This window comes from Schistocerca nitens, chromosome 2 (assembly GCF_023898315.1).
Source record: "Schistocerca nitens isolate TAMUIC-IGC-003100 chromosome 2, iqSchNite1.1, whole genome shotgun sequence".
Classification (NCBI taxonomy): Eukaryota; Metazoa; Arthropoda; class Insecta; order Orthoptera; family Acrididae; genus Schistocerca; species Schistocerca nitens.
Window position 1 is genome coordinate 662,464,637 of NC_064615.1, and position 16,662 is coordinate 662,481,298.

The window sequence follows — 16,662 nt, forward strand, 5'->3', positions numbered from 1 at the left end:
TACTTGAAGTTTAGAATTTGCCTGCCTTGAAGGCCACACTCTACTTGCAAGGATGTTGTCAAGTTTAGGGAAATAACCTTCTTTAATAGGTTTGTGCCAGTCAATAAATCTCTCCACCCTCCCTAAGTCATTGCTGAGTCGTTCAAAGTCATACCTGTATAACAAAATTTCTAGTGAAATTTCTTTTCTGTTTCATTATAGTAATAAAAGAACAGCCTGACATTAAAACATATGCTGCACATGTCAAAAATTAATAATTTGTCATACAAATAGACAGAATGCCTCTTGTGTACCCAAAGCAGCAGAACAGCATACATAATAGATATTATAAGTGATGTGATTTTCTGTGGCTTTTGTATCAGGATTTTAAGACCGATTTTTTTTTTTTTTTTGTGTGTGTGTGTGTGTGTGTGTGTGTGTGTGTGTGTGTGTGTGTGTGTGTGTGTGTGTGTGTGTCTGGCCTTATTGCTGATTAGTAAACCATATCTCCATAGCTGAAATGACTTCTTAAATTACTGTGAGCAATGGTGTTATGTGTGTGAGCACTGCTTGGACTCCAACCACTCTGTGAAAGGTTATCAGTGCACTATAATGACACTATTTATGACCAAGTTCAAGACATGAACAATTTTGTGTGTACTTGTTTTGTCATGGCAGTGTTGGGTGTTCCATGAGACTTGGATTCCCCTGGCACTTTTGCTACAATAAGTGAAATGTATGACGAGACCATAATAAAATGAGTGTTATATGCAAAGATATATTGATATAAGAATGTCATGAAACCTAATAAAAGGGGATAGAAACTGAAAGTTTGGATCTTGCGCTCAGTTGATTAAGGTCTCTTTCTCACCTTCTGGAGCCAAAAATTAAGTTATCAAAATTTCACAGAATGCCTGTGTATTTTATGAAAACAAAATAAATTTCAATGGGTTTAACAGGAACCAGATACCAAAACTGAATGTAAATAACAGAGTGACAACAACAATACTTCAGTGTAAAGGCAGTGACCACACCATTAGTCCATCACTCATAGATCCTAATGAAAATAGCTAGATTAGTCGCAAAAACATTGTGCATGAAAATGGTAGAGTCATCACAGATGGACAATTAAAAAGCATACCATACATGAGAGTAAAAGAGATCATCTAAAAATGACACTATGTACCCATTCAGATTGTTCTGTAGATAGCATCATGAAGATGAATCATAAATATTGTGAAATGAGTTGATATAGAAAATGATGAAGAGAAGCAGGTGTTATAGAATAATGGTGTATATTATGTTAATGTAAGCTATCAGCTTACTCTATATACTAGCAGAAAAATGATACCTAGTGTAGTGTCGGCAGACTTGCCAACACTACGCACACTAATTGAAAGAGGCGGCCAAGATGCACGCGCTAACTCACGAAGGATGGAGTGAGGTCTGAAACAGGATACGTAATGAATGCTATAAAGAAAAGTACGTAGCTTCTGGACTACTTAACTTTAATCCATCCTTTGTATACATCGTTCTTGATGAGACATCTGGAGATTGTGGCGATACAAGTGAGACTCTTTAGATACAAGCTATCTAAGGCTAATGGCGCCTTGCTAGGTCGTAGACATGCACTTAGCTGAAGGCTATTCTGTCTCTCGGCAAATGAGAGAAAGGCTTCATCAGTGTAGTCGCTAGCAACGTCGTCGTACAACTGGGCCGAGTGCTAGTCCGTCTCTCGAGACCTGCCGTGTGGTGGCGCTCGGTCTGCGATCACTGCCAGTGGCGACACGCGGGTCCGACATGTACTAATGGACCGCGGCCGATTTAAGCTACCACCTAGCAAGTGTGGTGTCTGGCGGTGACATCACACCTAGAACATAACTGCTGTTTCAGTATAATGATCAATAGCGTCAAAGGATTCTGCAATTTTGCGGCCATAAATCGCAATATATAAACTATTAATTTTTTTTTCCTCCCCAAAAAAATATGAAGTAGTTCTCTAGGGATGGACTCATTCTTAACTGCAGAAGAAATTCACTGTGTACTCATTTCTGTACAACAAATAGAAAAACATCAACATTTAATGTAGCACATGAAAATTAACTTTAAAATAGGCAGAACATTTTGAGTGTACATGTGAGAGATTGTCATATAATTTTAATTATCACCCTGAAAAAATAAAGTTACATACATAATGTTTTAACAACGAAAACAATCAGTTATTGATTATTTAACTGGATAGATAAAAATCCACCCTTTTTCCTAGACCTCTCCAGTCCTTTTCCTTCACCCTTCTCCCTTCCCCTTCAACCTTTCTGCCTGAAGAAGGAGCCACTGGCTCTGAAAGCTTGCCAGTCACAACAGTCTTTTATGTGTGTGTTCTGCCACCACTTGGTGACTAGATTTTTCATCTCTCCAGTTAAATAATACATAATTTTTGTATGTTTGTAAATGAATAACAACGAAAAAATGGTGCAGCACATTAATAAAGTGGAGCACATACAGTAATTCTTTTCAGCATTTGAAGGGGAGCAACACTGCTATAGTCATTTCATGTTGAGATGGTGGAAGTGTGAGGCAACAATGTACCATCATATGAGACAGCGGCTAGGTGGCACAGATGCTTCCAGGGGAAAACTGTCAAATGAGCATACTACCAAAATTTCCTGATTAGATTATATTAGGCTGTAGATGAAGCTGGAACAAAGCAGGTGGATCCTTTCCAGCTGTTATGTTTTTCTCCCCCCCACCCCTCCCCCCTCCTCCCCCCAAAAAATCAAAAAGAATTATTATTCTTTTGCAAATATCTACAGTGATATCATTTACATGACACAGTACCTAAAATTTTGAATATTAACTCAGGGCTTAGCCAACTTAACTTTAGTGTCTGTTACAGTCTTTTGGTTATTTAGAATCCATAAGTATAATTAGTTTACCTAAAAACTGTGCTAGTTACAAATATCAGTTATTTCAGATTTTGTTGCCATTTTATGTAAACATGTATCCAATTACTAGTATTCTTACAACAATCACAAAACCATGTTAGTGACTTTTGCTCTCTTGTAGTTTCAAAGTAATGAGCTTCCTTAGTAAAAACATTGTCGCTGGAACATTAATTCCATATCTAGGCAAACTAGCCAGCATAATTGAATAGAAATTATTGTTCTCATTCAAACAAATCTTCTTTTACTACTCATTAACTCACAAATGCAAAACTTTAATTGTAATTTGTGAAAATCTGATAAAGAACAATAAATAAGGAATTCACACACATTTGAACATTGAAGAAGCAAGATCTATGTTCACTGATATAGGGAAATGTACTGCAGGTGATGTAATATATATTTCAAGTCAGAAAATGTATTGGAAGTTATAAAAGTTTTGCATTCAGAAGATGACTCAGTGATTCAGTGGCCATTTTTAATTAACAACTTTGCACTGTAAGTATTTTCATTAACAGTGTTAAGCCTGAATAATAGTTAATGTAAACAGTGACAACAGTATTGGGCTGTGAACTATGTTTCTTCCCAAGATATAATTACTGTTCACAAATCACAGTTTGGATTTCAGAAAAGCTGTTCTACTGAAAATGCCATTTAAATGTTCACTCACCAAATTTTACAAGCATTAAATAATAATATGGCATTGACTGGTGTTTTCTGTGACTTATCTAAGGCATTTGACTGTGCGAAACACAATATTCCCCTAGATACATTGAAGTTTCATGGGACTGATAGTATATCCAACTGTGGATAATTTCATATCTAACCAAAAGAATGCAGGAAGTTTTACTTAGTAATTCAACTAATGTAATCTGGGGACATTGTTCTGACTGGGAAGAAACCACAGATGCAGTTCTCTGGGCTCATTTCTAGGTCCACTATTGTTCCTCATATACGTGAACAATATTCCATGTAATATACAACAAACAGAAGTAGTCCTTTTTGCAGATGACACTAGTATTATAATCAATCCAAGCATATATACAGAAACAGAAGAAATAGTAAACAATGTTCTTAAAAGTATCACTGAATGGTTTTCCGTAAATGGTCTCACCCTAAATTTTAAGAAGACACACTTCTCCATACCTAGTTGTACTACACCAATGATAAGTGCAACACATGGTGAGGAAATAATAAATAAGATGGAAAGTTCAAAAATTTTAGGTGCTCATGTTGATGAGAATTTAAACTGAAAAAAGCACATTTTGGAATACCTACAACAACTTATTTCAGGCACATTTGCAATTAGAATCATTGCAGATCTTGGGAAGAGATGAATCATGAAGTTGACATATTCCGCATATTTTCATTCAATCATGTTGAATAGAATAATGTTCTGTGGTAATTCATCTTTAAGAAAGAAAGTCTAAATTGCTCAAAAATCTGCTGTGAGAGTAATATGTGGTGCACAGCCATGATCGCTCATCTTACAGACATCTTTTAAAATGTTGGGTATTCAGACTACTGCTTCACAGTATATTTATTCTCTCATGAAGTTTGTAGAAAATAACACACTGTAGTTCAAAAGGAACAATGATGTGCATAATTATAATACCAGAAGACCAAATGGCATTCATTATGACACATTAAGGTTGCCTTTAGCATAAAAAGGTGTCCACAATACTGTAACAAAAAGTTTTGATAACTTACCTAGGAATTTTAAAATGTCTGACAGGTAGCATAGTAAAATTTGAAAACAATCTAAGAAAATTTCTCCTTGACAACCCCTTCTATTCTGTTGAAGAATTTCTGTTATAGTATTGTGTAAAAAGTTATGTGTAGGGCACAGCCATCAACAGTAAATGAGAGAGACACAACATTCATACACATACACACAAGCAAGCACACCTCATGCACGCATGGCTTGCCAACTCCAGCATCTCGGGCCAGAATGCAAGTTATCACATAGGGGCAGGGAAGGGGAAGTGATAGCAGTGTATGGGTGGGGAGACAGACAAATGCTGTCTGGTGGAGTGTGCAGGGACTGGAGTGCCAACAGGGGCAGTGTCACGAGCTTGTGGAGAAGGGATTTGGGGAAAAAAAGGAGCAAAAAAGGAGAGGATTTGGGAAAGTTGGGTGGATTCACTGGCGAAGAGCAGCAAATAAACGGGTTGGTAGGCAAGAATGGAGAGGAGGTGATAGGGCAGATGGGATGGAAACTGTTGGGTCGGGGGTTGTGAGGCCGGTATGTTTCCATAGATTCAGGTCAGGATAATTATGGGAGCAGAGAATGTGTTGTACTGACAACTCCCATCTATACAGTTCAGAAAAGTTGGTGGTGCATGGAAGTATACAGATGGCTCGGGTAGTGAAGCAGCCATTGAAATCAAGTGTGTTATTTTCAGCTGCCTGATGTGCCACAGGGTGTTATACTTTGCTGTTGGCCACTGTTTGGTGGTGGCCCTTCATCCTGAGACAGCTGGTAGTGATACCAATATAAAAAGAAGTGCAATGATTGCAGCAGAACTGGTAAACAACATGGCTGCTTTCACTTGTGGCTCAGCCCACGATGGAGTAGGGCAAATCTATGATAGGACAGGAATAGGAAGAGCTGGATGGGTGGATTGGGCAGGTCCCTTCCTCAGAACACCAACCTTTTAGTAGAGGAAAGAACAGCCATACACACCCTCAAAACAAACGCTGATCTAATCATCATAGCTGCAGACGGGGGTTCCACCACTGTTGTTATGAACTGCAATGACTACTTGCCACAAGGCCTCCACCAATTACCTAATTCCTCCACCTATAACTCCACCAGAGTGATCCCACCCCAGAAGTCCAACATAACCTCCAATCCCTGCTTAAAATGTAGGCCCTTCCCAGGACATATCCCCTGAATCCATTTCCCTCCTCACCCCTTTGATATCCCACATACCCACTTTCTAAATGCTCCTCAAAATCCATAAATTCAACTATCCTGGACACCCCATTGTGGCTGGGTGTTGTGCCAGCAGTGAAAGAATTTTGGCCCTCATTGACCAACACTTCCAACCAATTGTCCATAATCTGGCTTCCCACATCAAAGACACCAACCTCTTCCTCCACAAACTGTCCACCATTGCCACCTCTTTACCTCCTGGATCCCTACTCGTCACTGTTGATGCCAACTCCCCATACACCAATATCTTTCATGCCCATGGTCTTACTGCTATTGAACACTACCTTTCACAATGGCTTTCAGCCTTCAAACCCATTACCTCATTACTCACACACCTCACTAACTTTATCCCAACCCACAACTACTTCTCCTTTGAAGGGAAGTTATACAAGTAAATCCACGGCAGAGCCATCAGCACCCGCATGGCACCCTCCTATACCAAACTTTTTATGGACCATGTAGAGGGGACCTAACTAGCCTCCCAAAACACCAAACCCCTAGTCTGGTTCACGTTCATTGATGATATCTTCATTATCTGGACCCAGGGCCAAGACACCCTATCTTCGTTCCTTTACAACCTCAACACCTTCTCTCCCACCCACTTTGTGTGGTCCTCTGCAGCCCAGCATGCCACCTCCCTGGATGTTGACCTCCTCCTCTTTGATGGCTCCATCTGCACCTCCATCCACATTAAACCCACCAACAACCAACAGTACCTGTATTTTGACAGCTATTATCCATTTCACATCAAAAATTCCCTCCCATACTGCCTGGCCACCACATCCCTCCCATACAGCCTGGCCACCCAGGGACAGCATATCTGCAGTGACAAAAACTCCCTTGCTCAGTATGCTGTCTCGTCTCACAAGTGCCTTCACAAACAGGCATTACCCCAGACCTCATCGACAAACAGATCTCCCATGCCATTTCCCCTCATCTCCTCAATTCTTCCACCATTCCCAAAAACCAGCCACAAAGGAGTGTCCCCTTCATCACCCAATATGACCCCAGACTGGAAGAACAGAACCACATCCTTCACAAGGGCTTTGGTTGCCTATCAGCATGCCTGAAATGAGAGAAATCCTACCCAAGATACTTCCCATCCCTCCTAAAGTGGAATTACATTGCCCATCCAACCTCCACAACATTCTAGCCCATCTGTATGTCACTCCCAATCCCAATCCCTTGTCACAAGGTTCATATCGCTGTGAAAGACACAGGTGCAAAGCCTGCTCAATCCACCCACCAGCTCTTACTGTTTTAGTCCTGTCATAGGTTTACCCTACCCCATCAGGGACAGGGCCACCTGTGAAAGCGGCCATGTCATTTACCAGCTCTACTGCGATCACTGCATTCCTTTTTATATTGGTATGACTACCAACCAGCTGTGCACCATGATGAACAGCCACTGCTGAACTTTGGCCAAGAGGAAAATATACCACCCTGTTGCACAACAGGCAGCTGAACATAACACGCTTGATTTCAATGGATGATTCACTATCAAATCCATTTGGATGCTTCCCTCCACCACCAGTTTTTCTGACCTGTGCAGATGGGAGTTACCCTTTGTGGCATGTGTGCATGTGGCTCAATGGGGATGGTTGTTCAAGTCTGGGTGACACAGGCTGGCATCCGTCAATCGCAACAACTCTGATCTGTAACTGTTAAAACAAACTCCTCGCTTTGTTCATTTAGCTTCAGATACTATCTCCCTTTAACACATATCTGTGTATCAATGGAGCAGCACACCAAAATGTATAAGTGTCCCTCGCTTATAATTGAAGCAATGGTGTTCGAAGGATGTCTGTTTTCTTTACTGCCACACACAGCAACTGCACCACTTGGTACCACAACAATTCCGTTTCTCTAAAACAATAAACGAAATATCCTTCATGTGTTCATGACAGGCTTACAAGCTTACGCGACACTTGGTAATAGTAGTTTTTATGCTCAGTTTGCAAATGAATGTTCAAACATAGATAATATGATATCTCGAATTATAAATTCCACTATTCAGCCGATGCCACACTATAGTCTTACAATGATGTTGATTTGTGAAGTATTATAGCATCATTAATGCGTTGCTACAGTGATAATTCAACAACACCTATGTTATAAATCCAGAGACAATGTATTCTCTAAATAACATACAGAAAGTGTCGTAATAAAATGTTCCATTACTGTTCACTGTTAATAATGTCACTCAATCAGCTTTAGCTTCGGTCTTCTACAAGAAAATAAGTATTTCACAGTTACACAATAAAGTTCAATTAAATGAAGTAGATGACACGAAGTATTAAAGTTATAACTGAGTTTATTGAAACTCTGAATTATCTCACCACTGCACTAGAAAGCACACTGATCTGTCATTCAAGGAATTGAAGCTACGATTTACATCAGCAATGCTGACATTGACTACAGCTTCCGACAACATGGTGTACCTGTGAATTCTTCATGACTGTGTGCTTCTACTCAAGTCTATCTGTAGAGTTTATGTCGGCATTTGGTATATTGCTGTGTCCTTCAATGTTCATGATGATCGCAGATCATGACGACTAAGTCCCTGAATTGGTTAAGTATCAGGCGAGTTACTTTTCCCTCGCATATAATATCTGTTCTGTTGCCTTGCTAAAGGGTAAATGTTCTATCACTTGTCTTCAGAACTTTGACTAATACGTCAAGATGGTACTTGAGAAACTTTAAAAATCCAGATTGGTCTGAAACGATCTAGTATCGGTCAATAAGTTGCTTCTATCGCGACATCTACAAGAGCACGAATTAACATCTCCATTGAAGTTTTTTCACTGTAGTCACAGCGAACTTACAGCTCGATGCGGCTACAACACTTTTCTTGTATAAATGTTATCTCTGATCACTTTATCTCGTCTGGGTTTTAATCTTCGTAAAGCATATATTTTGAATTCTTTATTTAGAGTTTCATGCTTTGTAGATTAAGTGATCACCTGATAGTCTTTCATTTAATTCTTTGCGTGAAATAGATGCTGTTAGTTCCCTAGTATTCCTGTTGGTCAAACTTTCAATAGTGTTAATAATTTGTTGCCAGTAGCTACCGTCAAGGTCAGGATAACTAATTTTTATACCTATTGCTATCAAAAGGGATGTCATTAGGGACTCTATATTTGGGGTGTTATACCTTGCAACAAATTCTCTGCTCCCCTAATTATCCTGACCTGAATCTACGGTAACATACCAGCCCCACACCCTCCACCCAACAGTTTCTATCCCCTCTGTCCTATCATCTCATCCCCATTATCGCCTCCCAACCTGTTTATTTGCTGCCCTTGGCCAATGAATCTGCCTTCTTTCCCTGAGCCTCTTGTTTTTTGCTCCTTTTTTTTCTCTGACTCCCTGTCCCTCAAGCTCCTGACACTCCACCTGTTGGCATTCTAGTTCCTGCACACTCCACCAGACAGTGTTAGTCTTTCTCCCCACCCATATGCTGCTATCCCTTCCCCTTCCCTGCCTTGTCCAGATTGATGCTTGCATCCCATGTGATAGTTGCATTCCGGCCTGAGATGCTGGAGTTGGCAGTCATGTGTGCATGAGGTGTGCTTGCTTGTGTGTATGAATGTTGTGTGTCTCTCTTTTACTGATGAAGGCTGTGGCCAAAACCTTTATGTATGTGTCTTTTAAGTGTGCCTGTCTGTAATGTAGTATGTCTTCTTCATGCTGAGTATCAATCTGTCTTTCCCTACATTGTTGATATTCCTACCCAGGGTTTCAATTGATTAAAGCTTTATAAATGTTCAGCACTTAGCCATATTTAAAATTAAGTTCTGTTGTGTATGTAATATGACTCGTTCTGCATCATCATGATTTATCATGCAAACTACCCATGGAAAATGAAACTAAGTAAACTAACAAATTGTGCATATCATGTTAATAGTAATTTGACTGTTAGGTCTGAAAGACAGTGTGTTAAGAATATAATTTTGTGAACTTCCTTAATTATATGTTTGTTACATGTGAACTTTTGTGAATGGTTACTTCACAGTTATGTTACTGCATCTGATCAGTCACATTGTAGATTTTCAACTGAGTGTAGTACATGGCTAGCAAATTAATTATCTTTGCATAGTTTAAGTATAACTTGATCTGGCCATAAACATTAGTTCATCAAGTGATCAAAGTGCAATGTACGTATCTCAACAATAATCTTGGTGTAAAGTATATCATTTACGATAGCCTACTTTCTGACACCAACTTTTCAGCCAGATTTGATGGAGATGCAGCTACTAGAGACATATCTGTACGTGTACTGGTTATGTTACAAAGCATAGCACAAAGTTGCCCAAGGGAGAGTTTTTTGTCCACAAGAATGCTCCAGCTCATTCTGCCTGGGATGCAGTCACACATGCTGCTTCTCTGCACTGTCATATTTGTCTCACTGTACACAGTCTCCTGCCATGGCACCTGTCGATTTTTCCTCTTTCCTTGGATACACAAACCATTCTGTACAAACATTTGCTCAATGATAAAAAGATGATTTTGGAAGTGGAACAATTCCTGAACATCCAAAAGAAGAACACCAACATACAGCCAAAACAGAACTGATCTCCAGGATGGAGCTATTTTTACACATATCAAGTGTGGCGTTTAAGTAAGTAGTGCATCATGTGCCATAAAATGAAAATTTGTGTTACTGAAGAAATTCCACTGTAAAAACCAAGGCCAATAACATATATTCTGGCACAAACAGCATGAAACAGTGTTTACAGCCATCACAAAATGGCACTTGTGTCTAACATCAACATCAATATTCAAATAATGAATCATGCACCAAGTCTCTGTTAATGTCTTGGCATGCCCTTGTGTGAATTACTGACTACTAAAGTTTCTCTGTGGTTCATTTCCAACAACACGGCATTGCAGAAGTAATTATTATAGATAAATAATACACAATATTACAAAATGGAAAGAAAAACTGCACCAAAACAAAGGAAGGGAGGTGATGGTAGTGCTCAAAGTGAAAAGAAGAGACTACACAGTGAAGGAAAAGAATATATTCTTCTTTCATGAAGGTACAGAGAAATTTACTGTTTATGGCAGCTCTGATATTACAACTTTTGCATTCATGTTGGTGATAAATAAAACAGACACATGTTTCTCTGGTATGAGGCTGTATGTGGCAGGGATGGGAATGAAATTGCTTCCTGTGCACACAAAGCTTTTACACCAGAACTTACTTTTAAAAATAAACTAATAATGTGGAATGACAGTTGCTGTGGACAGAACAAATGTAAGATAATAATGTTTCTGTTTCTGTACTTTACATAATAGCAAAGTGTTACCTTACAAAACAGCATACAAGTTTTTGGTGAAAGGACTCTCTTTAGTGTCTTGCAATCATGATTTTGCTCACGTTGAAAAAAGAAAGAGGCTAACTGTGATGTCCAAATGATTCAGTTTGCCCTATCATTCAAGCTACACACACGACACCTTTTACAGAGATTATTATGGAAGAAACAGATTTTCATGACTTTAAGTCAGCTGTTGAAAAACATAAAATTTCACCAATTTCCATATTTCAAAAGCACTGTGGATCAGTATTTACTTACATTGATCCAGTATTTACTTACATGCCACATATAGTCCAGGATTCTGGTATTTACACAGACATTGAAATACTAGTATTTACACAGACATTGAAATACTAGTATTTACACTAGAATTATAAACATAAGATATTTCAAAAGCTTTCCAGAAATGATAAATGCTAAATTAAAAAAAAATGCTGCTAACCACCACACCACACTGCTGGATCACAGCTCACTACATTGATCCCTCTCCTGGGAAAATTTACAACCTATTGTTCCACAAGTTCTCATTGGAGCTGACTACAGCATCCTTTATTTATATCTTGTCAGTGGGCCTCTGTATGGCAGCACTGGCAGATCTTCACATTCTGCATGTGTTTTTAAGCCGTCTTCAGTATGATGAGCATTGAAGGTAGACACTCTTGATGAAACTTCAGGATCATTCACGTTCCTTAAATGGGAAGTTCCCATAATCAATCTGAACCTAAGAACTGTAGTTGGGCTCCATACAGAAGAGATGGATATTGTTTCTAAACTTTTGTCTTCTTGATGAGGGGTCATAATATTTGACTTAATTCATGATGTCTCATAAGCAATGAAGGATGCAATACAGTTGAATGTAGCACTTCAGTTGCCGTTCTGAAAGTCCCACTTTCCATACAGGCCATACCACATCTCCCAGGCAGAATCTCTCTGTCTAGTGCCTGGCATTAGAGCGCTCTCAGTCTGTCTCCTGGGCTTCCAGGCTGTGTGCCCAACCCAGCTGCCTTACTCCTTTGGTAGTAGTAATAAGGTGTTTCACACAGTGATTTTCAGTATGTCACCACCTGTGTAAAATTTAGATTGTGAGCAGGGAGCCATAAGAAGTGGCTACCCTTTCTACCTAGCCACATCTTACCATGTGACAAGCAGAATGGAGTAGTATGATAATGGCAGATAGAATGTGACAGTAGCACTTGGAATCAAAACATCTGATAGATCAAGATTGCAGTGGCAGTACTATCTATGCTTGTTATTTCTATGTTGACAAAAGTGAAGTACCAAGAGGCTGCTGCAGGGTTAACTCCCTTGGGAAGCCAGTAGCAGTACTTTTTTATTGCTGGGAAGTTAACTCATGACAGTTAGAAACTGGAAGGACTGGTTTTGTGTTAGTGGATGGCCAGGTACCAGATCTCACCCTGAACAATGTGGTGGACACAGATGTGATGGTTAAAATACAATCCACCACAACTTCCTCCTGCCCAGCCTATGGACACCATCGGACATCTGTAAGTGAATGAGAAAAATTTGCCAGTGGCATGAGGTAATTCAGAGAACTGCTATTCTTAGTGTGCAAGAGTATCAGCTCAGGAGAGTTAAAGAAGGATAAAATTTTCAAGAATTGATTTATCTACATATTGCTCAGAATTGGATGGGGAGTTTAGTTGTGTAAAACTAGAGAATGAAAATGTAGCTGTAGTTAGTCTATTTTGGTCTTTGGATGGAGATGTGAATTTATTTATTGAAAAATCTTGAAGAATAAGTCAAGAATTGTTGTCTATGGAAATTTTCACACAGAAATGATAAACACAAAGGGGCAAGTCAAAAGGACATTTCTGAATATGCTATGATCATTGGACCTATATTGTACAAATAACTTTGCTACATGTAGGAGTGCCTTCACAGACAATATTACAGTAAATTTCCATTGAGGGAGATTTTACAGTCAGACTTGCTGGAGAAGGTCTCCTCACACTGTATAAGAGGCAACCAATTAAAATTGAAAAACCACATATGGTACTGATAATATAATTGTCAGTTGGGGAAAAGGGGATCTGCAATAGCCTTTGATAACTTCTTTTAAGTGATACATAAATTTATGGTATTCTTGTTCACCAGTAACAAAAGTTAGCTCTCTGAGTGTACTGAAAAATAAAAGGCTGTTCTGGTTTTCTCAAGAACTTGCAGAAGTCAGAGAAAACATATTCATACTGTACCAGATGTATATGCACACCTGTACCCAAAGGACAGAGCAGAGAGAGAACGTTTACAGGTACTATCTTAAATTCAAAAAATTCCACAAAGCTTAGCGCCTTCTGGCATCAGCAATAGACCTGATTGGAGCTCCACTGCCAGGTGACCAGATATCTCAGTGGAGTACTATAATATCTGCTGACAATATAAAAGCTGCTTCCATATTTTCTGCTGTTGATTGTCAAAACACATCATTAAAAAGTCAACACACTCAGTCTCTACATCATTAGCTTCTATTTTTAATAAATGTGTAGAATTTGGAGTATTTCTGGAATCACTCAAGATATCAAAAGTTATTCCAGTTTTTAAAAAAGGAGACAAACAACTTCCTCAAAACTACAGAGCAGTCTCAATTGTGCCAACATGTTCAAAGATATTTGGAGCACTGCTACACACAGATCAGCAGCTGCTCTGGAAAACAATTTTCCATGTAACAATCAGTTTGGTTTTCACAAGGGGAGAAAAACAACAGCAGCTGTTTTGGAAATTAAGGATCAAACATTAACAACTCTTGAAGACAAAAACTCTGTATCACTGCATTCTATCGCATTTTGACTTTCTGCTAAGGAAGCTAGAGCTTTATGGGGTGCATGAGAGCACACTTTTTAAGTAACAGAAAACAATTTGCCTCAGTCAGGAACGTAAATTCCTCCTTAATGAAAATCAGCAAATGGGTTCCATAAGGAACTATTCTCAGATCCTTGTTCTTCATTACTGCAATCAATGATTTGCATAATAACATAGCTCACTCTGTCATATGTCATGGGTGATGACGCAACACTACTTGTCATAGATCAGAGAATTTCAGATCTGAGTAGGATAACAAAAGAAACTCTTGATTCAGCCTTGGAAAGGTTTAAAGCTAATAAACACATGTGGAACCCAATAAAACCCAACAACTGAATGACATATGAAGTAGAACATTAGTCAGTAAAACTTTTAGGTATTTGCATTGACTCTAAACTTCATTGGGAGGAATACATCAATCACATGTATAAAAAAATATATTGTGTGTCACACCTCCTTTAGTGAGCTTGGATTCAATAGGATGAGACGCTTTGGACTCTCTAGTCACATATTTCAAATGGTCTGACTGTATGGGGACAGTCCTCTCACATCAAGAATATTTTGAAAATACAAAAAAGTCTTATACATAAGGTATAAAACAGATCACATGGAGCAATGTCCTCTGTTTTCTAGGCTCAGAATACTCACAATTATAAATTTATACGTATGTGTGTCTATGCTGTACATTACAATCAATACTTCAAAATTCACTGCTGGAGGGGAGGGGATTGGGGGGGGGGGGGGGGGACTCGGACTCACATACACAACTCCAGAGCTGAGTCTAATTTTAATATACCAAGGCACAGGTCAGCATGGCTGAAAATTCTCACTAAGTGAACCGACTCAAAATTTTCAACAATTAACCAATTTATGCTTGGTCTATGGATCTAAAAATTTTTAAAGTTAAGTGGTTCAGCTGGCTATCAGGTCACCCATACTATTATACTGAAGAAATCTTTGAAATGCCTGAGGAGGATATCAGCATTTAACAAATTTTCCTATAATTTTTTCTATTAATATGTGCTGTGTTAATGTTTCGTAAAACTATTTTTCTATGTTTTGTACAATTATGTCCTGTATATGCTAACCAATTATTATTGCACAGGGTTTATACGATACTATATTATAGTATAACTTACTGGCACTACCTCTTCAAAATTTTCCTGTAGCCTATTTTATTATTGCTTTGCTTAATATGTATACTACAGTTAACTGACATTAATTTTATTATTGTGTTCTGTATGTCCATATCCTACATAATACTACAATGTAAAAGCTTATTTCATTGGAAAATGATGAATGGTGAATAAAAATTCTCGATTCTAGATTCTTGAGAGACTACACAAAATTATACTATTGGCCAATGTTTGCAGCAAAGCGGGAGACTGGTTAGGAAATTTGAGCTGCATGTAAAGCTGCAGCCAGGCATGACATTCAGAATTGGATGGTCAAGTAAGAAAGATAGACAGACAAATTGGGCAACCAAGTAAGTAAATCAACATTTGGATAAGAGGGATTGAGTATGCAGTGTCAGACAGGGGCAACGGAGAGCACATACAACTGGCAGTGATAGAGGAGCACCTCAAGTTATTACAGTTTGATGCCAGCCAGCACAGCTCATTGTCAGATTACATTGCTGCATCAGCATGCTAGGGATAGATACGCATGATGAGTCGTTCATTTGGATGGAAGTGGTGTCCCTTACGGTGTTTACTCTGCCCCAGTAAGAGAGTTGTCTTCATTCACTGCCATGCAATCACTGTGTACCTACCAAATGACTTTATGCTTCTGTAAGTATGACAGAGAAAATAATAACCTGAATGATATCATTACTCGTCTCCTGATCTTGCCAACCAATAGAAGTGATTGTTAATGTGAACCATGTAAGATTATTGGAAATGAGATTGTAAAATAATGAATGTCAAATCCTCACAGACTTTAATGTTGTCTATGAAATAAATTCTGCATATTCCATTCTATGACTTTGCTTTCATAGATGGTAAATCCCATGTCATATGAAAGTTTCAAAGAGACCTCACACAGGTACAGTTTGAGAGCACCTTACACCCAATCACATTAACAAAAATCCATTGCCTAACTTCACTGATTAAAGCTGACTCCTGAAGAGAGGACAGCTACCAGGATTAGACCAAGCAGATCAGTCATTAGTAGGGAAGGTCTCACACATTTCACAAATTATAATTGTGGTTTTACAATTCTGGTTAGCTGAACAGTGAATCCAGATATGATTTTGTATGAACTTCCACATGTTATAAGAATTAATATAATTTAACTCACTAACTCACATGCAACGGCCTTGCCGCAGTGGATACACTGGTTTCCGTCAGGTCATGGAAGTTAAGAGCTGTCGGGCGTGGCTGGCACCTGGATGGGTGACCATCCGGGCCACCATGCGCTATTGCCATTTTTCAGGCTGCACTCAGCCTCGTGATGCCAACTGAGGAGCTACTCAACCAAATAGTAGCGGCTCTGGTCAAAGAAAACCATCGTAACAACCAGGAGTGCGGTGTGCTGACCACACGCCCCTCCTATACGCATCCTCAGCTGAGGATGACACAGCGGTCAGATGGTCCTGATGGGCCACTTGTGCCCTGAAGACGGAGTGCTTATATAGCACTAACTCGCATAAATATGAGGTCTTACT

The 16,662-nt window shown here is 39.0% G+C and overlaps 1 protein-coding gene across 1 annotated transcript in view; it reads right to left on the minus strand.

Moving 5' to 3' along the window:
• LOC126236773 (phenoloxidase 1-like) overlaps window positions 1-16,662 on the minus strand; it is a 275,588-nt gene that overhangs the window by 109,932 nt on the left and 148,994 nt on the right. The window contains exon 6 of the mRNA XM_049946348.1: window positions 4-154. Coding sequence (XP_049802305.1) covers window positions 4-154 — 151 coding nt within the window. The remainder of the gene's footprint in view (window positions 1-3; window positions 155-16,662) is intronic.